The sequence below is a fragment of the Coturnix japonica genome, chromosome 2 (genome assembly GCF_001577835.2).
Source record: "Coturnix japonica isolate 7356 chromosome 2, Coturnix japonica 2.1, whole genome shotgun sequence".
In the NCBI taxonomy this organism is placed as follows: Eukaryota; Metazoa; Chordata; class Aves; order Galliformes; family Phasianidae; genus Coturnix; species Coturnix japonica.
Window position 1 is genome coordinate 18,496,877 of NC_029517.1, and position 16,528 is coordinate 18,513,404.

At 42.0% G+C, this 16,528-nt stretch overlaps 2 protein-coding genes across 4 annotated transcripts in view; both read left to right on the forward strand.

Moving 5' to 3' along the window:
- MINDY3 (MINDY lysine 48 deubiquitinase 3) overlaps nt 1–7,498 on the forward strand; it is a 42,090-nt gene extending 34,592 nt beyond the window's left edge. For all 3 annotated transcript variants that reach the window (XM_015853478.2, XM_015853479.2, XM_015853480.2), the window contains 3 exons: nt 2,651–2,738; nt 5,804–5,875; nt 6,421–7,498. In XM_015853478.2, coding sequence (XP_015708964.1) covers nt 2,651–2,738; nt 5,804–5,875; nt 6,421–6,570 — 310 coding nt within the window. In that variant the 3' untranslated portion in view covers nt 6,571–7,498. The remainder of the gene's footprint in view (nt 1–2,650; nt 2,739–5,803; nt 5,876–6,420) is intronic.
- Nucleotides 7,499–12,646: 5,148 nt separating this feature from the next.
- ITGA8 (integrin subunit alpha 8) overlaps nt 12,647–16,528 on the forward strand; it is an 86,130-nt gene continuing 82,248 nt past the window's right edge. The window contains exons 1-2 of the mRNA XM_015853426.2: nt 12,647–12,997; nt 13,113–13,237. Of these exons, the coding sequence (XP_015708912.1) occupies nt 12,831–12,997; nt 13,113–13,237 (292 nt within the window). The 5' untranslated portion in view covers nt 12,647–12,830. The remainder of the gene's footprint in view (nt 12,998–13,112; nt 13,238–16,528) is intronic.

The following is a 16,528-nucleotide window of genomic DNA, read 5'->3' on the forward strand; positions in this document are numbered from 1 at the left end:
CTTACCTTCCAATCAAATGTTACTACTAAATGTTCAACCCAGAAAGGATGGATGTGCTTGAACAACTTTTTTTCTTTCTTTTTTTTGTTTTTCCAGAAGATGGTTCTGCTCTTGTGTAACCATGTGTTCTAGTTTATTGTGATCTAAATAATTGGCTCTGTAGAATGGCATTGGAGGGTGCAAGCGTACTTACCACAGACATATGAAATTTGATTGAAGTGGTTTTCTATCCTTTACAATGTTACAAATTACAACTAAGTTCACTGAGCTGTTCTCTGTGGGGAAGAGGAGTGAAAACTGAAATTAAAAGACAGTCAAGAAACTAAAACTGAATAAAATGTGACCAAAATGCCAGTGTTTGTGCCATGTCAATGAACAGTTAAAATTACCAGCGTTTTTTGCAAAGGGGGAAAAAAGTCCTTCATTGAAGAGGTCTAAGAAACTTTGTTTTGGCCTTTTGTATTCTCTTGCCTCAGTGGGTTCCCTTTCTGTACTGAGCAGTTTTTTCATTTGTCTGCTTGGCCTTTGGGACATCTGTGGCGTAACCCTGATGTGTTTTGTTGTCCTTACCACATCAAATATAAATTGACTTAGGAAGAGCCAGTCAGAAGGCCTGCTATGTGGAAAAGACCTCACTGGAGATCAAAACATAGAATATTTGGTCTTGAAACATTTCTTCTTAAGTAAAAGAAATTGTCCAACATTACTGTGCTGAGGCCCTATTATATTTTGTTTTCAGTTGTCCTGTCTGCTTAGAGGAACAGAAGTATAAGTTACACATTTCAAATAGCATTCAGACTTTCCTGGTGGTTGGTTGGTTTTAAAGTAAATGAAAGGCATTGCTTCCAAGAGTGCTATTTACACCTTCTAGTTTGGAATTGAAATAAAAGCTCTCTCTGATCGAGTTCAGTAATGATCAGACAACCTGCTTGGAGCCTATGAAGGACAGAGGGGAAACTTTATAGAACAACTATGAACTAACAAGTGAATCAACCTTTTCAGTATTAAACAGGTTTCTGCAAATAGCATGTGATATAGTAAAGATTTTTAGTCTTGTAGTAAAAGCTTCTGAGAAACCACATCATCTGTAAACATGGAATAAGAAGAAAGGCTATGTTCTACATTGATAATTTATTCCAATGATAGAAATTATATATATATATATATATATATATATATATATATATAGTAGAGAGTTGTCATTAGAGGAATCCTGTGGGAATTTCTGTTTAACCTGTGAGATTTGTTGTGGCATAGGTGAGATTTTAATGGTAAAGAATAATATGATGGTTTGCTCCTTCACAGCACTACAAAAGTTTTCAAGACATTAAAAAAAAATAAGCTAATGTGGGAGAGCAACTGGAGTTACTAGAAGATAAGGTGATGGAGGTCTCAGAATAGACATTCTGTGAATTGATGGTACACAGTCTTGATTTGTACATGCACAGTGTTGGACTGCAAATCAGATGCTACCACTCAAGAAGGAGTTCTTAGATTTAAATCAGTGCTGCTCATAGATGACATATGGAATGGAGTATCTGTGAATTATGCCATTGTAAAAATGCATGACATTCATTCTCTGTTTATCAAACCAAGTGTTCATTGTTACTCAGGTACAAAAATAAGGTGAGTTACTAGGTGGCAGTTTCAAAACATAAGATGCTTGTTTGCAGAATCTTATTTTAATTTTAATATGTGAGTGGAGTTGATTAAAAGCCAGGAGTACATGGGTTAGAGGCCAATTAGGTGTGTGCATGGAAAGAGAAAACAGGTATCTTTGTGTTTAAGGAACTGCTATTCACTGAAGATGTCTTTGAACAGCAGGCTGCTGGAAATGGGGAGGATAAACTAAGGATATCACTGTATGCTGTTGTACTCTATTATAAGCATCTTCTACTGTCAAGTATCAGAAAGGGGATACTGCACAAGGCAGTGAGATGGTTTTACCCAGTGAGGACATTCTTACTTATGGTACAACTTGTAGACGGAAGGATAGCATAGTTACAAATAAATGTTTAAGCAGCCTGATGTTTATAGAAATATACTGCTTAAGTAGGAACATGAAAGTATAATTGGTATGTGTTGTAATGACCTAAGGTCATACTACATTCATTCAGTAAAGTTTTCAGATTAGTCCAGTGTACTGCTAATCTTATTAATTTTTTTTTTAAATTTATTTCTTTTATGAAGGGCACAATGTAAATATGAAATATGTTGGTTAAACCTTTATTTTGGTGTACTTAGTAAATCTCGGAGATTATTCAAGTCTCTGTAAAAACAGGTTGTTCTGCAGTTACTGGGCTGTTTAAGAGATGACTGTTTTATGTATCTAATCTCAAGAATGCTTACAAGATAGCAAAATGCCTTTTGGGCCATAAACTGTGTTTTAGTCTATATGAGTTTCAAATTACTTCTCCAAATATGGTGATCCTTCAGAATTATCGCTTATTTGAACTAAAATAACAGATTACTTAAAAATAACTGTTTTGGCAACTTGCATGCCGTTCTGGTGCTTTTGTCACTGATGAGTGAAAATAGAATACTATTGATATACTTGGCAGCCAGTACTGTGGTAGCACAGAACAATTTAGTCATGCAAAAGTAAAAATGTTTTAATCTTACTTTTATATCCCATGTTTTTCTCTCTTAGTGTAAACCTCATGAAGACCAAATTAGACCCAGAAGGGCTGGGCATCATATTACTGGGTCCCTTTCTGCAAGAATTCTTCCCTGAGCAGGTAATCAATATAGCTTTATTGCTATGGAGTAATGTCTGTTCAACTTGTCTTTGAGAGTCATTAAACCCTTCTACCAGTATCATAGCACTGCTCTCCTCTCATTCACCTGGGTTCCATTTTCCTGCTCTCATGCTCCTTCCACCAAGAACATCTTTGTGCAGATATATGTTAAACCAGAATGGGGAACAGATCTGGATGAGAGCAATCTTAGCAGTTTTGTGGGGGTTTGTTCAAATGCTGGTATTGGCAGAAGGTAGTGGGTTTCCCTAGGGACAGAAAGATGGGATTTTGGAAGCAAGAGAAGAGCTGAGAGAAGGAATCCTTTGGAAGCTTTTGTGGCTTAGCGTGTAATTGAAACTCTGTGGCTTAATTTTTATTGCCAAGAAAATGTGAAACTTGTATTTTTTAAAATAACTTCAGCAAGACTATAGAGTTATGCAGGGTACTACAACCAAACAGTACTGCACTATGAAACAGCCTAGGCAGTCGTTCAGAAGAATACACTGCCAAAGATGGTAGTGAAAGAGCATCATTAACAGATGATTCAGCAACTGGAGGAAGAAAAAATAAGTTAGTGTCCATTTGCTTTGGATTTACAAATTAGGTCCACAGTGTGTAATTGCTGGCTATTTCTTTTTCCTTTCATTTGTACATTCAGAATTAGAAATACCGTTGACAACAATTGTTTTAAATAAGAGGAGTACTACATCCAGGCCTGGGGCCTCCAGTACAGGAAGGATGTAGAGCAGGTCCAGAGGAGGGCCACTAAGATGATCAGAGGGCTGGAGCACCTTTCCTATGAGGAAAGGTTGAGGGAACTGGGCTCGTTTAGCTTGGAGGAGAGAAGGCTCTGGGGAGACCTCATTGTAGCCTTCCAGTACTTGAAGTGAGCAGATGAACAGGAGGGGGAATGGCTGTTTACACGGGTTGATAGTGGTAGGACAAGGGGAAATGGTTTTGAACTGAGACAGGGAAGATTTAGGTTAGATAGTAGGTGGAAGTTTTTCACTCAGAGGGTGTTGATGCACTGGAAGAGGCTGCCCAAGGAGGTTGTGGATGCCCCATCCCTGCAGGCATTCCAAGCCAGGCTGTATGTGGCTGTAACCTGGTCTGGTGGTTGGCAGCCCTGCACATAGCAGGGGGTTTGAAACTAGATGATTTTTAAGGTCCTTTTCAACCCAGGCCATTCTGTGATTCTATAATCTTCTATAGCTGACTGTACCTAAGCTGTCCACTAGTGTGGGTCATAGTTGGAGAAAAAGAAAAAATTTTGTTTGGAGCTGCTACTCCTGTTGACTGTTGCTGATTGGCATCACTGAGTGACCAAGGGGAACTGGAGAAAGAAGCTTTGTGTAGTCCTGGACAGGTCTATCCTCAGTCACTTGAAGACTTGAACTCTTGACCTGTCAGGTTAGAGACCACAAGTCAGCACTACTTCTCTGTTCCATATTATTCCCTACCACTCAGTTTCCCCCGAGCTGTTGCTAGGCCTAGTGCAAAACATGGGTAGTATTACTGTCTGAAGAGCACTGTCTGAGCGGTCAGTACAGTTTGGCCTGGGAACTGCTACTGTCTGTTAGTGAATTAATGCTTAAGACATGGATATGCCACTAAACCTGCCTGTGGCTCTGGATCAGGTAGGAGGAACCCTCCCCATACTGATGCCTAGTTCAGAATACTTTCCTGTCTTGTCTTAAAATACCGTGAGGAAATAGCAATTGCCAGTGATGGTTAGAGTTGCTGATAATTTTCCCCTTATACAGTATTTGAACAATTACCTAGTGGTCAGGACTACCAGATTTAATTCCTTTTTTCTGAAAATGTTCCAAGTTCCCATTTTCTCCTAGAAAGTACTTAAATCTGCCTAAAGAACAAGAAAGGGTTTCAGCTTTCCTTTACAAAGGTCTTGACTGAGATGAAAAATTTTCAAAGGTCATTTAGTCTGAGAGAGCAGGCATAACTGCTTAATGCTCAGGTAATGCTTGGAGAGGGGGGAAATCCTCATTTCTCTGTATGTCCTTTTTTGGGGCATACACAAAATTCTTAACATCTGTGGGACAGGAACTGGAAACCAGCACTTCTCTTCCTTCGAGGTGAGCATGCCCTCATCTGCGTAAAGAATATGTGCTCAATTTCCTTCACTGCAAAGCCTAGTTTTATATGTATCTGTGAAGCAACTTCTGTAAGAAGAGTAACTGCTTACCTTTCTCTTCTCTGCCTTCCCTCCACTAAGTATCCTAGCTTGCTGTGTGAAACCTGCAGCTAGATAAGGTTTTTGAGTCCCTCTAGAGGAGAAAAATGAATAGGGGTATTCTATTAACTGATGAAAGCACTGTAACCAGAGCAGCTGTGTCCTCATTCCAGCATTTACTGCCATGTACTTAAAGGGGGGATAAGCTTTTATTCAGAGCCTGAACCGGTAGGTATGAAAGAGATGATATTACACCTAGTTTGTGTTTCCGAGCTCAGTTCATCATGAGGCTTTCAAGTCCTTTTAGGACTGAAGCACTTTAGCGTCTGGAGTGGCAAAGGTTGACAACTGCAGTTCATCTACTGTTAGGCATCTTCTGAGCAGGGTCCTCAGAATTAGTTTACAATTAGGCAGGCATGGGTTTAAATTACTCTTCGGCTTCAAATGGAGGGTTGGAGACTGGATTTAATCTTCAGTAAATATTTAAGTTAGTAACATCCAAACAGTCATAGGTGCACACGACTGTGGATGCTACTGATGATGTCTAACTTGAGAAGATAAAGCAGAAGGACAGCTGAGTACTGAAGTGATTTAGAGTCCAGATGAACTCAGAAAATCGTTACTAGGTCTTGAAAATTGCAGGGGATTTGTCATCTTTTAATTTACTGACATCTTTGAATTGTTCATGATGAGAAAGACAAGATGAACAAAATCTTCTGGATGATACATCTAAAAGAAATGGTATTCTAGTTCTGTAGTTTCATAGTCTTCATGTTGTCTTCATGTTTAAACGCATTTGTCTAATTGTAAAGGGAAGTCACTATCAAGGCACAGCATACATAGTACATGGCATTAACAGTTTTCTTTCTGCTAGGACTCTAGGGTTTCGGAGTCGTTTACTGTTTACCATTACAATGGACTGAAGCAATCTAACTATAATGAAAAGGTAAGACGTAAACAATGTAAATCTGGCCTTAATAACAATCAGTCTACAAAACTCTCTCCCTGTGTGGAGTTATAAAACCAAGTGTAGTTACAAGTAAAATATTCTGCAACGTTTTTTGTAGCTTTTTTTTTTTTGCCTGTTTCTTGGTTTTGTTTTTTTTTTTTTCAAAAGCACTCTGAATAATTGTATTGCAAAACAATATATTTGTTTTGTAATGTATTTGAAATTGGAAACTGCTGTCTGCTACTGGTAATATTTTAGATATCATAGTGGATCACTTAGCTTAACAACACCTCTTCAGCTATGCTTTTTGAATACATGAGCTTGCTTATCATGACAAGTAGGATCTGAACTGTAAAGGACAGTGGAGGTATAACTCAAACTTCAGTTTTGTCCAGCCCAACTGTCCACCTATCACCAGTATTTCCCACTAAACCATGTCCCTCAATGCAATATCTAGTTATTTCTTCAAATAAACCATCAAATAGGTATGACCTTATGTTTTAGGGAAGCCTCAACTGACCTATTTGGATTTATTTTGGCAGGTCATGTATGTAGAAGGCACAGCAGTTGTTATGGGTTTTGAAGAACCAATGCTGCAAACTGATGACACTCCTGTAAAACGCTGCTTGCAAACCAAATGGCCATATATAGAATTACTGTGGACCACAGATCGATCTCCTTCTTTAAACTGATAGGTTTTATGTAAATGACATGCTACTGTTGAATGCTTGGAAGGGGATATAGGGGTTGGTGTTTGCTTGAAAGTGGTATACTTTGACTGTGTGAAGTTATACACTGGTATCATTGAATTGTAAATAATGATTACAAACACTTTTTCAGTGTTAATTGGAATATTTAATTTTTTAATCAGATTGATTTCTATTATAATAGTTTGTCTTTTTTTTTTTTTTGACCACCATAGTACTGTTAATGTGAATTATCCTTAAAAAATAAAAATAAAAAGGCTACTTATAAAGTCTTACCATTACTTTGCCATCTCATGAAGAATTGAAGAATGTCTGATATTGCAGAACCTGAATATAAGATGTCAGATCTTTTAAACATATTCAGCTGCTTCTGAATCCATATAGGCATGTTTTATGATTTAAACTGGCTGACATTACAGTACCATGATGTGTGCACTAGACTGGCCTTTGCACTCGATATGTTTAAATGAGTTTAAACTTTCTGCAATATTTCCTAAAATCCAATTTTACCTGAAGAGCTTGCACAAGTGTGACAGGAATATGATACATTTCTAGGACTATTAATAAGTATAATTCATCAATACTCTTTCTTGGCAGGTGTATATTACTGTGGCGTAGTTATCGGGCATGTTAAAACAGAACAAAAAAATCTGAGGCAAAATAGATGTATTAATATTTATTTGAATTTGTATAAAAATGTAAAAATAAATAAAACGGCGGAATTTCTTGCTCTATAATCTCTAAACTATTCAAGCTCATAATATTGCCAAATACCTCTTCTCAATTTGTCCAAACAGCAGTGTAAGCCAGCGTTATTGTATGTGTTAAGTGCATGAGAACATCTGTTACTACATTATTATATTCCTTTATTTATTATCAACTTGTTAGCCCTGAAATAAATTTTTTCCTTGAATCCTGATGTTCTTTTTTTTATGTTTAAATTCTACCCAAGGTGATGGAAAGAGACCTTGGGTTTAGAAATGTGAGGTTTTGAGATGGCTTTGGTGGGGAGGGGGCAGGGATAATTGCATCCTAACAGCAACTGATGTGCCTCCATTATTGCCACCAGGGCTGAAATTCACATTCAAAATTATTTCTTTTTGTTTAAAATTTCTTTCCTTATACGTGTGACTCCAGAATGATCATCATACAGAAGGACAAGCTGACGCAATCCAATATAGCCTATGTATTTTCGGGAAGAGACTTTCATTGGACAGCTTACACTGGAGGTAAATGGTAATGCCAGAAAGAGAATAGACTTCAGACTTTGATTGTGACAGTTCACTTCTCTTGTTCTTTTTCATAGATTCTAGCGTCTGTCTTGCTTTCTGATAGAGTGTTTCCCAGCACAGCTTTCACTGAGTCTGTTGGAATTATGAGCAGCATTTTATAGTCCGGTGTTAGACACAGTGTATGTTCCATGTCAAAGAAAAAAATAGAATTAGAAGCCCTGCTGTTGTGAGTTATGAGCATTTAAAACTTAGTACTCTAGGAAGACAACAGCAGATGCATTGTGTACTAAAGGAACCCTTATTCCTTTCTTTATTTCCTTCAAACTGCCTGGTTTGAGGCTCGCTGGACATCAGGTTACATTGCCAGCTGGGTTAATCGCGTGAAATCATTTGTAAATATAGATAAAAGCTATTTCCATGAGATCCTTAGAGAAGAAACCTTCTTCTGCTTAGATGTCTGGAAGACTTTGCTCATACTCAAATTAGCCTTGATGCTTTTCAAATATGGATTACTTTTGCTGAGATTTCTTACTTGGACAGTGTTTGCAGGGGTGAAGTTCAAAACTTAATGCAGAAAATCATTTGTTGGCACATCATCCTGAATTCACATTCCAGCAACTTGCACACGGGGGGAAGAGAAAGGGTCTTTTATTAATACGGTTATTAATCTGAGGGAGTCTAGCAAACAAAAGTACAGCTTAATGAGTTTGCTATTTAGTAATCAATTAAACTGTCTACAAGCAATTGTGTATCAAGCTTTTTGCTCTCAAATGTGTTTCTTCACTCAATTGCTCTCACACATATTGTCTGAAATTGATCCTTTTTTGTTTGGAGACACAAGCAGGTGTTCAGATTCAGTAGCTGACAAGGACAAGGTTGTTAAGTCACGCTTTTTGTAGGACACGGTCTTATTTTTCTCATTTCATCCTCTTGCTTTGTGACACCATATTCAATACGTAACAGCTTTAATTGTAGTCTAGGAGGTTTCCTGCCTACAGAGAGAGTTAACCAGGGAATATCTGAGAGGATAGCTGAGCTTTCCTGTGGGAATTGGACACTGCGGCTTCTGTCATGGCATGTTCTAGGAAAATCTAGCAGCAAAGTTGGCATTAATTTTGACAGTATTTATGTTAAAATCCCATACGATTCTTTGAAACACTTCTGTTAGCAGATAGATTACTAAGTAGTTGCATAACGTAAGATTAAAGCTTTCATAATACAGGCTTGTATGAAATGTTAAGTGGTTTACTTAGGCAAAACTTTCTGTAGAAGCTTTACTAATTTATTTTTAAGATCGTAATGATACATTAACTTCACCTACTGCCTGTAACGCAAGCTGTAGACATTCACACCAGGAAGCTCATATAGTCTGTGCAAATTGTTTGGTTCTGTGTCTGACCTTCCTCTTCTCCTGCACAGTAAATAGGTTTATAATGACTTTAAGAGCATTTAGCCAAAGAGGCCGATAAAGGCTTGCTCTCTTGGCTCCTGGTCAGAACCCATTAAGACAAGTGCAGTATTCAGAGCAGTTGGTGTGTTGGGCCACCAGACTTCAGTCCAACAACATCTGGGGCAGCTGTTTGAACTATGCAGTCCAGTGCAGGCAGATTTAAAGTCTGGGGAACCCAAATCTGGAATAAGTTTCCAATAGTTGGAACAGATGTAGGTTATTTAGGGTAACATGCCAGTTGTCCAAATGCAGAGATCTCAGAGCTGATGTCACTGAACAGATGAAGGAGAAATGACTCTCCTTTCTGGCAGCAGTTAAGAATATGTGCATTTAGAGGTTTGTCTGCTTTATAGATGTGATGAGTAGATCTGTCACTTGGCTGTTGGAATCGAGTTGGATTGTCCTACACTCACATCTCTTTGAGACTGAAAAAGAAAAAGGAGAGCAATGTTTACACTAAGCAGCTCCAGTGGTATGTACTTCACACAAGCAGGACAAGAGGAGCATGTTACAATTGCCTGTGTACTTTCTGTGCCTCCCATTTTTCATCCGTGTCAGTGCTCAGAAGTTTGCAGCTGGTTAATGACTGAGCTGTAACTACAATAGATCTGTGCAGGATGGACACAACACCAGAATGTACTGCATACCCTGCAAAACTTGAGTCTTGTTGTTTTAAGTAAGAGGAGTACTGCATCCAGGCCTGGGGCCCCCAGGACAGGAAGGACGTGAAGCTCTTGGAGTAGGTCCAGAGGAGGGCCACTAAGATGGTCAGAGGGCTGGAGCACCTCTCCTATGAGGAAAGGTTGAGGGAACCGGGCTTGTGTAGCTTGGAGAAGAGAAGGCTCTGGGGAGACCTCATTGTAGCCTTCCAGTACTTGGAGTGAGTGGATAAACAGGAGGGGGAATGGCTGTTTACATGGGTTGATAGTGGTAGGTCAAGGGGGAATGGTTTTAAATTGAGACAGGGAAGATTTAGGTTAGATATTAGGAAGTTTTTCACACAGGGAGTGGTGACGCACTGGATCAGGTTGCCCAAGGAGGTTGTGGATGCCCCATCCCTGCAGGCATTCCAGGCCAGGCTGGATGTGGCTCTGGTGGTTGGTGACTCTGCACATAGCAGAGGGTTGAAATCAGATGATCATTGTGGTCCTTTTCAACCCAGGCCAGTCTGTGCTTCTGTGATTCTATGACTATGTTGTGTAATGCAACATTTACAGTGGCTGAATTTCTGTGTGTGCAGTATCATGGCACACAACTCTCAGTAGCCTTCTGTTGCTTTGGAAATACGCAACTTGTAAGGGCAGGCATTACCCCCACAAATCATTGAGGTACCTCTGAGGTTATTGGTAGTGCTTAGGTCTCTGAGTGGCCCTTGTTCAATGTAAAATAGCCAAGTAATGTCAGCTGTTATGTTTTGCTCTAATAGGAGGAGTAATGTCAGTAAAAGAACTAAGGAGTATTACAGGCATGTGGTCCAGCTGCAGGTCACACGGCTATTGATGGAAATAAACACTGCTCTGTTTTCATGAGCAGGAATGTCCATGTTATCAGATTCATCTTGCCATAAAGCACTTAAAATAAAACAAACACAAAAGTAAAGAAACCAGAGCCTCAGAACAAAACAAACAACTCTGCTTTCATAGGTACGCTATGCTGGTGTATGTTTATAAGTGGCTTTCAATCCCAATGTTCTCAATTTTTCTGAACTTTCTCTGATATTTTTGGACACATCTCTATTATAAATGCTGCAAAACAATATTTTTGTTCAAACAGAGTGGACTGAGCAGAAATTAATATGTTGGCTTTGTTGTTTTGGTTTGTTTTCCTCCTATCTTTGAATAGATCAGGAACAAAGAAAAGAATTGCATCCCTTGGAGATGCAGTGCCTTGTCTCGTTTAGTCTTGCTGGGGAAGGGAGTGTTATCAGGCAGACATGCTTTTACACAGAGTCAAGGCATATCCTGAATTGGAAGGAACACACAAGGATCGGCGACTCCGGCTCCTGGCTCCACATAGAAGCACCCAAAAATCAGACCATATGTCCTTAAAATTACAGCTACAACACTGCTGTGAGGGCAAAAGAGTTCAAAATGGGCACTGGGCGGTCTCATTGTTCTTAATTGCTTTTATGAAGAACCTGTAAGAGGAGCTTTCTTAGAGCTCAATTCAGGGCAGCTTCCAGCAATGCAGCGTTGACTGTTTCTATGATAAAAGAGTCATGACGCCTGCTCTGCACTGAGCTTTGGGCTGAGCCCACAGCAGCACAGCCCTCTGTGCCAACATAAGGTCCTCCCTTCATCTGAGCAAGGTTTTATGGCCAGGTGAGCACCAACAGAGACACTTAGAGAGGGAATTCCTAGCAGCTAATGGTGACCACATCCAGAAAGATGAGGTGAACGGCTCAGAGTCCATTGAGCAGTGGTGTGTTGGGGTCTGTGTTGGGACTGATACAGTTTGATATCTTTATAACTGATATGGACAGTGGGATCAAGGGCACCCTCAGGAATTGTGCGGATGGCACCACGCTGTGCTGTGTGCTCAGCACGAGAGAAGGAAGGAACGCCATCCAGAGGGAATCATGAGGATGCTCAGAGCACACACAGTGCTGGAGCACTCTCCTGTTGTGAAAGGCTGATGGCACTGGTGCTGTTCAGCCTCTAGAAGAGAAGGCTCTGGGGAGATCACACTGCAGTCTTTCAATATTTAAAAGTGGCCTGTAAGAAAGATGGACTTTTGACTAAGGCATGTATTGATGGCAGATGGGATAACAGTTTAAAAGAGGGAAGATTTGGGTTAGATGTTAGGGGAAAATTCTTTATTCTGAGGCTGTCCAGAGAACCTCTAGGTGCCCCATCCCTGGAGGTGCTCAAGGATGTGGTTGTGGGCAGCTTGATCTAGTGGGGGACTGTCCTGCCGATGGCACAGGGGTGTCTGAGATCCCTTCCAAACCAATTTGTTCTTTGATTCTACTATTCTATGGTAACATGAGCCATTCTAAGACACTAATGCGTTCTGAGGGATGGGGCTGGGCTTACATCTGTTCTGTTGTAAGAGATTTTGGGGGTTTCGCATATATATTTATATATATATATATATATATATTCAATATGAATGCCCACACTGGCAGTTGCATAACAGTCTGATGAAGCTCTATTTTTTTCCATGTGTTCATGCTGCCTAAAAGGCACTGTTCAATTATCAGACCCTTCAGTTCGAACTCCTGAACATACTGGAAGCGTAGGGAGGTTTCACGTGGAAACCATCAGCCTTAGCTCCACCACGGAGCGGCTGCGCACGCAGGGTGACAGCTGGGCTGAGCTAAGGTGGAAAGTTAAGAGAGCCCCGCGAGCAGCAACGCCGCCGTGCAGACGCTTTGACAAGGCACCGGATCGCGGCCTCACCTCCAACTCTCCCTCCCTTCCTCCCCACGGGCCGCCAGGAGGCGCCGGATCTCGGCTCTCCGCCCGGCGCGGCGAACGGGGCCGAGCCGCCGTCCATCCGCCCGCCCCACCGCAGGCAGCACCGCGCTGCACCGCTCCGCTCCGGGCTGCTCCGGGACGAGGATGCCGCGCCGGCAGCCACCGCTGTGCCCGCTGCTCCTGCTGTCAGCGCTGCTCTGCGCGCCGGCATCGGCCTTCAACCTGGACGAGGAGAAGCTGACGGTGTACAGCGGGCCGCCCGGCAGCTACTTCGGGTACTCGGTGGATTTCTACATCCCCGAGCCCAGCACGTGAGTGCCGGTGCCGGCGGCGGGCGGGCTGCGGGGCTGAATCCCGGGGCGGGGGCGGCGGGGTGTGACAGCCCCCGGCCCCTTGTCCGCCGGTGATTCGCGAGCGTGTCCGCAGGGTCAGCGTCCTGGTGGGAGCTCCCCGAGCCAACACCACGCAGCCGGACATCGTGGAAGGAGGAGCGGTGTACCACTGCGGCTGGCCGGCCGCGCGCTGCAGGCAGATCCCCTTCGATAACACCAGTAAGTGAGCGCTATGCGGGGCTGTGTGCGGGCACCGACCGCTGCTTGCATCGGTAACCTGCGGCTGGGGCGGATGGAGCGACCCGGGAGCCGCTGCTTGCTCGGCAGACAACGAGGGTTCTCCTGAAGAGCAGCTCGGGCTGGTTTAGGCTCAGTGTGGGCAGATCGCAGCCGCTTCCACAATCCCAAGACAGATGTTTCCTATTTAATTAGGGAGAACGCACGTTTGAAGCAAGTCAGGCTGTTTATGTTTTCTGTTGTCTCTTTAGAGGTTTTGAAAAGACTTTAAACCGAGAATTCCCGGGGACATAAAAATGGATTGGTTTCATTTAGGCAAAGTTTGACAGTTTAGTCGTTGAACAAAGGTTATGATTCTTTACCTTGTATTTAATCTTAGCATTTATGGTGTGTTTAAATGCAAACGCAATACACAGTTCAGCCTATTTCTAAGAGCACAGCTTACATTAGAAGAGCTTAAGTGCGACAGCTGAGTGCAGTCCTTCACCCCTTCCACCCCCAACCAGCCACACGTCCCAGGGCTGTTCATCACTTCAAACCCCACTCAGAGCTCTCCTCACATCTGGACGTTCTTCCAGACACGCTCCAGGCTCCTGCTCTGGGTGCAGTATTGGATGTGCATAGAATCATAGAGTGATTAGTTGGAAAGGACCCTTAAGAGGCATCTAGTCCAGCTCCCCATGAACAGCTACACGGCTTTGTGCTGTACCACATGAGAGGGCAGAGAGCTCAGCCTCAACAAAGCGTTGTTCCTTCAGTCTCCCCGAAGCGTTTTGTATCCTCTGGATGGACACCTGACTTGCAGACATTGAAGTTAGGCAAGATGCCCAACAGACATATATTTTGTTCACTTTTTTCTCTCCAAAATACTTTACATCCTGGAGCAAGTCTTCCATCTTTACCACCTTCTTCCCAGAGCAGTCCATGTGAGCTCCAGCCTGGATGAGTCTACTTCAATTTGTCTTTGCATACAGCTCCCATCGGAGCATCTGAGCACCGTGTACCAAGCTATTAAGTCAGTATTGTTCACCACAAGAGTTCAATAGAGGACTTCTAAAGAATTTGTTAAAGAAAAGTAGGTTTGTGCAATCTATAGCCCAAAATAGGTTTGTGAAATTTCTGCGCTCACAGAAACTGTGAGATTTCTACTATAGCTAAAAAGTTCAAGAGATCAACAAATGCAGATGGTTGAAAACCACTAACTTAATATCATGACTCCAATATGAGTACGAAGGCTTTTGATGTCTTCTGTTTCTGAGGGCTGGACGCACAAATCATAGAATCACAAGGTTGGAAAGGACCTACAAGATCATCTAGTCCAGCCGTCCTCCCATTACCATTACTACCACAAGTCACTAAACCAGATCTCATAGCTCCGTGTAGCAGTGCTCTGTGACACTATACATACAGTGCACTTGGATGTTATTTGGACTTTCTCCTGCCAACAGCAGCCAATCAGAGCTCAGAAACAGAAATGTTCACTGAATGAATGAGGACTCTTATAGCAAAAATGTCGTAGTCTTTTTCATTGCATCAGGGCTGGAATTACCTCGCAAGCAGAGCATCTCTGCTGCCAACTGCAGGTGCTGGAGTGTGTGGTCATTGCAAGTCATCCTGCAATGTTGTAGGACCAGTGTTGGCTGGTGGAAACAGGTCTGTAAGTGGGCACCTAAAACTCTTATGTAACTGTAAAGATTATTTCACAGTTTCCAGAAGGAAAATGGATCTAATTTCACAGTTTCCATCATTTGCAAATGTGTTGATATTATTTGTTTTAGAGCTATTCGGATCTTGTTCCTCCTAAATTTAAGAAGTGATGGCAATGACCAGTTTTTCTGTGGTGACTTCAGTCAAGTTTCTAACCATTTCCTATTATCAGGGCGTTACAGGTGTGTGTTTGCTTTGTACTAATTTACATTTTTCCCTTGTTTTACTGATTCCAACATGTTTATTGAATGAATGTATGTATCACTTCAGACACAGGAAAGATTGTTTTTCAGAGAGTGATCTGTGGGAACCAGGTGGTTAAGAGACGCCTTAGTGAACAACTGAGGCTGCATTAGGTTAATACTAGGATGGTGAGCACTGAGACAGGATGGACTTTGGTGCTGCAGTCTGTAATGGTGACAGTTTTATTTTCTTCTGAGCAACATCTTCCTATTTTGAAGATAACTACAAGTTTATTTTAAGGAAAGCTAATCTTTGTCCTCTGCACCACGGAGTCCTGAAGGGAGAACAGAGCTGTGAAGGCCTTTTGGACCTGCCATCCCAACGCTGGTGTAAGGCAACTTCAGATTTTCCCCATGGAGTGAAGCTGGTCTGAGTGCTATAAGTAGCTGCTGAACTTGTGTTAATGTGGATGTGTTTGTGGACTAAGCTGTTCTGATGAGAAGATGGCAGACTTAATAGAGATACAGGACTATCCACAGCTTGTGCCTGAAAGTCCTACTGCTTACCTGGTATTGTTCTACTGGGTATTCTCACAGTGGCACTAAACTCCTCAGGTCACTGGATTTGTTCTTCAGAGTATTCAGTCCAGACATTTCCAAAGCACTGAGGGTATCTGCTTGCAAACTTACGTCAGTAATTAGTCCTCATGATGTAATAGATTGTTTCTGCCAGGGGGCAGAGGAAGAAGGAAGATGAAATTTTGGCATGCACAGGGAGTTGAGTCCATCCATCAATACGCAAGTCATGTAGCAGGACGTTCCCATATGAATGGACCAGTGATATGGCCTGCAGCCAAGAAGGAGCTTTAGCAGGAACTGTTTCCTCCTGCTGATGCAGCACTGACTCTGCAGTCCCTCAGAGCTCCTGAAATCTCGGTGCTGGAGCCAAGGCTGGAAGGAAGCTGAAAGCATTGCCCCTTAGAGCACAACCAGTGCTTTCTTCAATTTATTTGCAGCAAGGGACTGATGTAAGGTATAATGGAAGGGTTTTTAGTATTCCCTTACTTGAGGAAATACGGACTGAAGGGCAGGGACTCTTCCTTGTTCCTTCCTATTGCACTGTGGTGGAAGGCAGAGATAGTCTTTGAAACTTGGTGGGAAGACAGGGGAACAAGCATTGGGATTATAGTGAGGAGATATGATCTGGATTCCTTCTCTCATCTACACGTAACTAACTTCTCCTTTTCATTTTCTCCGTTATGAAGAGTTTTACCATGACCATTTCTGCTTAGCACTGAGGTGCAACAAAGTCCTTGTGTTTAATCGGGATGCTTTTCCTTAAGGCTGCCAGAAGAGGTAGCAGGAGAGCAATACGAAGAAAGCT